Source organism: Orycteropus afer, unplaced genomic scaffold, assembly GCF_000298275.1.
Source record: "Orycteropus afer afer isolate SDZICR_OR568_19922 unplaced genomic scaffold, OryAfe1.0 scaffold00732, whole genome shotgun sequence".
Taxonomy (NCBI): Eukaryota; Metazoa; Chordata; class Mammalia; order Tubulidentata; family Orycteropodidae; genus Orycteropus; species Orycteropus afer.
In genome coordinates this window covers 710,305-718,779 of record NW_006922319.1, presented here as the reverse complement: position 1 = coordinate 718,779, position 8,475 = coordinate 710,305, and the positions used below count along the sequence as shown (strand labels likewise).

Genomic DNA, 8,475 nt, shown 5'->3' with positions numbered 1-8,475 from the left:
ACAGCATTTCAGTAGGTATGGATTAGAACAGCACCTTGTAATAAGTTATGAAAAGGACACAGTTTCTAACAGACCTTATTACAATGCATTCTATCATGTTAGACTATCCCATCATGACTCCTTTATGGAATGAATTGTAGCCCACATCGAATAATAATGAACAGCTAGAGTAGGGTTTTGTGTTCTGGCTATAGAAAGATGTTCCCAGGTATTTCACTGGGCTGTAAGGAATGTTGTTGTTAGGTGCCACTGAGTCAGCTCCAACTCATGGCGACCTGTGTAGAACAGAATGACACTGCCTGGTCCTGTGCCATCCTCACAAGCCTTTCTGGGCTTAAGTCCATCACTGCAGCCACTGTGGTCTTCCTCTTCTTCACTAATTTACCAAACATGGTATCCTTCTTGTAGGGAATAGCCCCCATTTACTGAGCTCTTACCAAGTGTACTGATGCTTTTTCTACATGATCACATTACCTTATTTAATCCTACAGCAACCCTATGAGCTAACTGTCATCATCCTAATTTTATATGTGCAGGCTCTGAGGTTTTGAAAGTTTAGGCCATTTATCTGGGGTCCCACAGGTAGTCAGAGTGGAACCAGGATTCAAATCCAAGTCTGTAAGATTCCAAGGCTGTCTCCCAGTGCTCTGTCCCAGGGATCAGCAGACTTTTTCTACAGAGGCCAAAACCAGAACACACTGCCGCTGAGTGTAGTGCCAGTCCTAGTGACCCCATCTAGCTTCCAATACTGGATCTTTACAGAAGTAGATTGCCTCATCTTCCTGTGGGGGAGCTGGTGGATTTGGACTGTTGACCTGGTTAGCATCCAAATGCCTTACCCGCTAGGCCACCAGAGCTCCTTCTACAAAGGCCAGATAGTAAATATTTTAATTTTGGGAGCTATACTATCTATCTCTACTTTGCTATTGTACTTTGCAAATTACCATAGGCAATATGTTAATGAAAGGGTGCAGCTGTGTTTCAACAAAACTTTAGAGACAGAAAAACAGGCTATTGGGCCTGATTTGACCCGAGGGCTGGCATTTGCCAACCCCTGTTCTAAGCCACTATATCAGAGATTCTAAAAATGTTTTTGTTTCAGGACTCTTTACCTCCTTAAAAATAATCGAGGACCTTAAAGAGCTTTTATTTTTGTGGGTTATATCTATCAAATGGGAGCTCTGGTGGTGCAGTACCTAAGGCACTTGACTGCTAACCAGAAGGCTAGTAGTTCAAACCCACCAACCACTCTTTGGAAGGGAGATTGGGCAATGTACTTTCATAATGAAACCTCCTCAGAAACCCAAGGAGGGGTTGCTATGAGTCGGATCTGACTCGACAGCAGTGAGGTTTTTTTTTTTTTTTTTTGTTCTATCTGCAATAGTTACACTGTTAGAATTTAAATCTGATCAAATTTTTAAATACTTGTTTTAAAAAAACAATAAACTATTACATGTTAATATATTTTTATAATTTTAATTAGCAGGAAGAGTATCATTGTTTTATGTATTCTGTGAATTTCTGACATTCAGTTTGTTCTGTAATGAGAGAAGGGAGGATCTCATAAGCCTTTCCTGAAAGGGTCTCTGGAACTCTGTTCTGGTTACCTAGTGCCACTCTGACAAAAAATATACTATAAATGGGATGGTCTTAACAAACAGGAGTTTATTCTCTTACAGTTTGGAGGCTTTAAGTCCAAGTTCAGAGTGCCAGGCTCTAGGGGCTGGGTGAAAGCCCCTCAGCCTTGGGTCCAGCTCTGCCTCCTGCTCCCGGCCCACTGGAGCTAGAGGCCTTTCTTCACTCAGACAGCTGCTGGCTGCTGAGCTGCTGGCTGCTGAGACTGAGAAGCCCAAGGTTGACAAGGAAAAAGGCACAGTCCTGATGTTACCAAACCACACAGCAGGCCATTCATTCAAGTCCACTGTAAGTCCCAAGGTTGGCAGAGCATAGTGGGCTGCTGAGCAACAACACAGCTACATGCAGGGTCCAAGCGTGCTGTAGGCTAGAGACCATTCCCAAGGCTTCTCCTTAATATACAGGAAGCAGACCACATCCCAAAGGCAGCTACTCAGCTGCTTGTGGTAGATCCCACCATGGAGTTGATTGCCAGTCTCATCATGGGGAGTAACTGCCACCAGCTGCCCAGCCACTCAGCCAGGCCCAGCCAAGCTGACATACAAACATAACTACCACAATTCCACCCCTTGTCAACTTGGCAACTGTACAGATCTCCTCCACTGGGTGGCTCCAGTCCCTTAGTTCCTCTAAGTGGCGACCTCGCCCCCTTGGCCTGGTGGGCCCCATTCCTCTCCCTCTTGGGCATGGCAGCCCCGCCCCCTCACTCTTGGGCAGCGGCTGTGGCTCTATCCCAGTGGCTCACTCCAGAACCAAGTTGGTGAAGGTCTGCCTCTGAAACCTAGGGGGCTGTGGTCGTTCCACCCCAAAGGCCATGGTCCTCCCCTTTCAGGCTGAGGCAGTTCTGCTTCCAATTCCTTCGTCTCTCAGCTTCTGCCCACTAATGCCCGAGGGCAACCCACTCCGCTGGAAATCTTCTTGCCCAAAGGGACATTTAGCTTTCTTGCTCCGTGGGCCTGCCAACCTGCTACTCCATTTCAAGCCGGTCTCTTTTACCAACTAATGCTTGAAGGCAACCCACTCCATCAGGAAGCCGCCTAACCAAAGGCATCAAGCTTTCTCCTCTGTGGGTTAGTAAGGCTGTCGCTGTCTCATGCCGGTCTCTGGGCTCTGCCCCTGCCGTCTCACATGCTGGTCTCTTGCTCTGCTCCTGCCATCTGTCATGCTGTATGCCGGGGTCTCTCTGCCAGCGTCTCGGGACAAGGATGCACTCCACTCCTGTTTCCGCATTTTAGGTATCTGTCAGAGCAGCACTGTACTCTCTTGGTACCAAATTCTGTTCTGGTTACCTAGTGCCACTCTGACAGGAATATATACCATAAATGGGATGGCCTTAACAGGAGTTTATTCTCTTACAGTTTGGAGGCTTTAAGTCCAAATTCAAAGTGCTAAGCTCTAGGGGCTGGGTGAAAGCCCCTCAACCTTGGGGTCCAGCTCTGCTTCCTGCTTCTGGCCCACTGGGGCTAGAGGCATTACTTCACTCAGATAGCTGCTGGCCGCTGAGCCTGAGAAGCCCCAAGGTTGACAAGTAAAAAGGTACAGTCCAGATGTTACCAAACCACACGGCAGGCCATTAACTTAAGTCCACTCTAAGTCCCAAGGTTGTTAGAGCATAGCAGGCTGCTGAGCAATGACACAACTACACGCAGGTTCCAAGTGTGCCCTAGGCTAGAGAACATTCCCAAGGCTTCTCCTTATGTACAGGAAGCAGAGCATATCCCAAAGGCAGCTACTCAGCTGCTTGTGGTAGATTCCACCATGGAGCTGATTGCCAGTCTCATCATGGGAACTAACTACCATCAGCTGCCCAGCTACTCAACCAGGCGCAGCCAAGTTGACACACAAACATAATTACCACAAACTCCCAGGGGTCCTAGGACCACTTTTTCTAGTAAAAATTATATCTCACTTGAATGAAAACTAAGGAGCTCTGATAGCATAGTGGGTAAGACATTTGGCTGTTAATCAGAAGGTTGGGGGTTCAAACACCAGCTGCTCTGTGGTAGGAAAATGAGGCAATCTATTTCTGTAAAGATTTATAGCCTTGGATACCCAGTGAGAGTTGCTACGAGTCATAATTGACTTGATGGCTGTGGGTTTGGTGTTTTTTGGGTTGAGTAAAAACTAAGGAGATAAAAACAAAATATGAACGTCAGTCAATAATAATGTATGGTATTGCCTTATTGATTGTGACAAATACACTGTAGTAAAGTAAGATGTTAGGAGCTCGGGTAGCGTAGTGCCTAAGGCACTTGACTGCTAACCGGAAGCTGGTGATTCAAACCCACCAGCCACTCCTCAGAAGGAAGGTTGGGCAATCTACTTCCATAGTGATACTACCTCGGAAACCCAAGGAAGGGTTGCTATGAGTCAGGTCTGACTCAACGGCACATAACAACAACAACAATGTAAGGTGTTAATAATAGGGGAAAATTGGGTGTGGGGTGGATGGGAACTGTGTACTGTCTCCATGATTTTTCTGTAAATAGAATACAATTATTAAAAATTTTATTTAAACAATTGTATCTCAATCTCTGCACACACCACTTCCAAGTGGCTGCTCACTTTTTGGAAGAAGAATAAAATCAGCTGTCGTTGTGTAACATTGAGTTGATTGCAACTCAGTGACCCTATAGGACAGGGTAGAACTGCCTCACAGAGTTTCCAAAGGTGTCTTTACAGAAACACACTGCCACATCTTTCTCCCATGGAAAGTCTGGTGGGTTCAAGCTGCCAAGCTCTTAACCACTGTGCTACCAGGGCTACTTAAACATTAATTAGAGTAAGCTTTTATGCCTGTCATGCATAAGTTTGCATCCTTTCTATAATGTCTGTTAGAAAAAGACAAAAGTTTAAAAAATTCAAGCATAAATTGAATAGCATTACTTGTGTTAAACCAGTAAGAGGGCTTTTCTTTATGTTGCTGTAAAAGCCTGCCTTTGATCATTTCCAAACGTTGCAGGTTTGCAGAGAAATTTTAAATGATTACCTATGGAATATGTGATGGGCCAGAATTCCTTCAGCCCTGTTTGGTCCTTTCCTGTATTCATGTAACAACATTGGCAGCTAGTAACAGATTGTTATTCTTAACTAAGCAGCCAGAAACTGGTAACTATCAAAGCCAGGCTGGAACTTGGGGGAAAAACCACTGTCTATAAAGAAGCAGAGAACACTGCTTGAATGTTTTTTCTTGTTTTATTTCTTATCTCAAATGCTTTGCAAGAAGTTAGATGTTTTTACCACTTTATTTACAGAATTGCCCAGGTCAATCTGGAGGCACCTGCCAGTTGCCATGAATTGCAAGCATCAGGCCAAGAGCCGAGAAATAAAATAGACGTGCAGCAGCCAAACACAAGGTAATATTTTTCAGTCCTTAAGCAAGAGCACAGGCAAATGGTGTATCTAGTTTCTTATTTAACAACAAAACCTGGGATTTTTTCTTCTTCTTTTGAATATTGAGAAATGTTTACCAAAATATTAATAACATTTTTCCATCACAAAAATCGTTGGAGGAAAATACCACCATCTGCCCTGAATACAAAGTTAGCAAATTAGTATATCTATTTATTTTTCTAATTTTCTGAATCTAGTGGCTGGTCTGAAAATGACATCCTTTACCAGAAAAATAAGACATTGAAATACATTGAACTAAATAAATTGCATTGGGAGAGATGCTAGACTAGTTGGTATTTTGATTGGAAGAGCCAGTCTTGATGTATTGCCCAGATTGAAAAAATGAAACAAAAAAATAGGCACAGAAGGGATTTGGCTTCAGACCATGACAAACATATCAAATCCTTAGACAGTAGTGTAAGCTTTGACAGAGCTTTGGGTTTTTATCCTTCCTCTCCCTAACTGTGGAGTGATATTATCCAATATTATCTTCTGTAGTCATGGAAATATCCAATAGCTGTGCTGTCCAGTACAGTAGCCAGTAGCCACATGACAGTAGTGTGAGTGGGAAATGGAATTAGAATTTTTTTTTTAATTTAGCAGTGGAGTAGTGTGAGTGGGAAATGGAATTAGAATTTTTTTTTTTAATTTAGCAGTGGATGCCATCTTGGGTAGTGCAGGTTTAGAGAAATAACTTTTTGGTTATGGAAAACTATTGTTCTTCTTACTTTGGTCTTTTCTACTTCTCTCCGGTGTTTTAGAATGCTTGGACTCAGTGGGTCAGAAACTCCTTTTCTTGACCCAGGAGACAGATGCTAGTGAACTTTCTTCTTCCAGAAACTGTCAGACTATTAAGTGCCTTTTAAATAAAGAGGTGAGTGACCTGCTGTCCCTTTGCAGGTTGCATCCCGAGCAGAGGGGATATAGCCCTTCTGCAGACCCCATGTGAGTTTTAAGACTTTTTTCATCAGCAATATTGCCTTCAGTTAGCAAGTCTGGCTTCTGTGTCACATTTTGTATGGAGCACTTTTAGTCCTTGTTACCCTGTAGGAGCAGAACTGACAGCTGCTAGTGTCTGTTTCCTGAGCCGGCAGGCCAGTGGCCTTGACGCTGTACACTGCTTTGAATGCTTTTCTGCTTTTGGTTCATGGAGATGTTCATCTTGATTTTAAGCCTGGCTATATCTTTTTGGTTTACTCTTTTATATTTTATCTATCATTGCTGTATGTGTGAAGCGTGGGAGGGTGTGTGTGTGCCAAAGCATAAACCTATTGTGTTACCTTGTCTAGAAGATTTGTATTTTTAAAAAAATACTTAGAAATAATTTCAGATTTACTGAAAACATGTATGAATGCTAGAATGTCTATACATCTTTTATCCAGGGTCGTCTATTGCTAATACTCTGCCCCAGCATTAACTTATTAACCGGTTATTTGTGTGAATATGTGTGTGCATGCTTTCCCCCTTTCTCTCACTGACATTTTATTCTCTTGTCTCTTTTGACATTTTATTTTTGAGAATAAGCTGCATACCTCATGGTCCTTTATCCCTAAATACTTCTGTGTATATTTTTGTCTCCTTTTGTCTGAAACAGCCCTCAACCTTTGTCTTTCATGATACTGACATAATAATGCACGTCTGCCCTTTTTTCTGTAACAGAATGTTCCTCATTTTGGGTTTTATAGTGTTTCCTCCTGAGTAGATTCTGGCACAAGAAGATGTTTAGCCTTTTCTTGGTATTGGAAACCAAGATGTGGATGCTAGATGCTCACATTGCTACTGGGGTATCTTTGTTTTTACCAGACAGTTAGGAAATATATACTTGTTTATACACACAAACATACACACAGACACAGATAGATAATATGTATACATATATATACACAAACACCATACCTATTGCAGTCTTGTTGATTCTGACTCATGGTGACCCTCTTTTTAAGTCAGGGGAAAACTGCTCCATGGGGTTTTCAATGGCTGATTTTTCAGAAGTAGATTGCCAGGACTTTCTTCCAAAAGCTCTAGCCTCCAGCCTTTTGGTTAGAAGTTGAACATATTAACCCTTTATACCACCCAGGGACTCCATATACATGTATACACATACACACACACACACACACACACCTGCACGTATGCACACACATATACACATATAACGCACTGCCATTGAGTCATATCTGACTCATAGCTACCCTTCCTTGGGTTTCCGAGGTGGTATCACTATGGGAGTAGATTGCCCAACCTTCCTTCTGGGGAGTGGCTGGTGGGTTTGAACCACCAGACTTCTGGTTAGCAGTCAAGTGCTTTAGGCACTATGCTACCAGAGCTCCTCACACATATATGTATACATATATATTACATACATATGATACACATATATATGTATGTACACACTCACACACACATTTTAGAAATTATGCCTATAACAATACTTCCAATTAAAACCCACTTACATCGGTTTCCTGTTTTCCTTCTCTCATATTTGTAGCTCGCTTTTTTGTACGCGTATCATGATAGAATGAACTCAAAACATCCCCATACCCCAAGACTGAAAGTATAGTGTATATGAGTACTTTATTTATTTAAAAAAAAAAATTCACTGCCATCGAGTCGGTTCCAACTCATAGCAAGCCCTCCTTGGGTTTCTGAGGTGGTATCTCTACGAAAATAGATTGCCCAGTTTTCCTTCCAAGGAGTGGCTGGTGGGTTTGAATCACCAGCCTTCTGGTTAGCAGTCAAATGCCTTAGGCACTACACCACCATTACTTAAATTCTTTTTCCTCTTCAGAATACCTATGCTATACATTTAAAATGTAGTTGAGTTCATTTGTTTTAGTTCGCATTCAGTTCTAGGTTTTTTCTCTTCATTGATTTAATTTAATTTTTTCATATATAGAACATTATCATTAAATTATAAAGGCAAAACTATACAAAAAACTATGCTCAGAGAAATGTCATTTCCTTTCCTATCTCTTTCTTCCATCTATCCACCTCATACAAGTAAATCACTCTGTTGTTCTCTGCTGTGTATGCTTTCTTATTTCTCTTTTTTAAAATTTTTATTGTGAAATACATATAACAACATTTTTATGTATACAATTCACTGACATTAATCATGTTCACCATGTTGTGCAAACATCAGCACTGTCCATTTCCAAAAGTTTTGCATCACTCCTAAAAGAAACCCAGTATAACATAAGCAAAGCTTCCCGGTTTCCCCCTCCCACCTGCTCCTGGTAACCGCTAATAAATTTTGATTTTTCTGCATTTCCCTATTTTGGATATTTCATATAAGTGGGATCATACAATATGTGTCCCTTTGTGTCTGACTTAACGTCACTCATCATAATGTTTTCAAGGTTCATCCACATTATAGCATGTGTTAGAACTTCATTTCTCTTTTTTTCCCAACAGTTTCTTTTCTTTTCTTTCTTTTTTTTTTTTTTT

At 41.7% G+C, this 8,475-nt stretch overlaps 1 protein-coding gene across 1 annotated transcript in view; it reads left to right on the top strand.

Annotated features, from left to right (window-relative positions):
* The window catches only part of REXO5 (RNA exonuclease 5), a 48,021-nt gene that overhangs the window by 25,295 nt on the left and 14,251 nt on the right, over positions 1-8,475 (top strand). Inside the window, 2 exon segments of the mRNA XM_007957350.1 lie at positions 4,890-4,990; positions 5,781-5,902. Of these exon segments, the coding sequence (XP_007955541.1) occupies positions 4,890-4,990; positions 5,781-5,902 (223 nt within the window).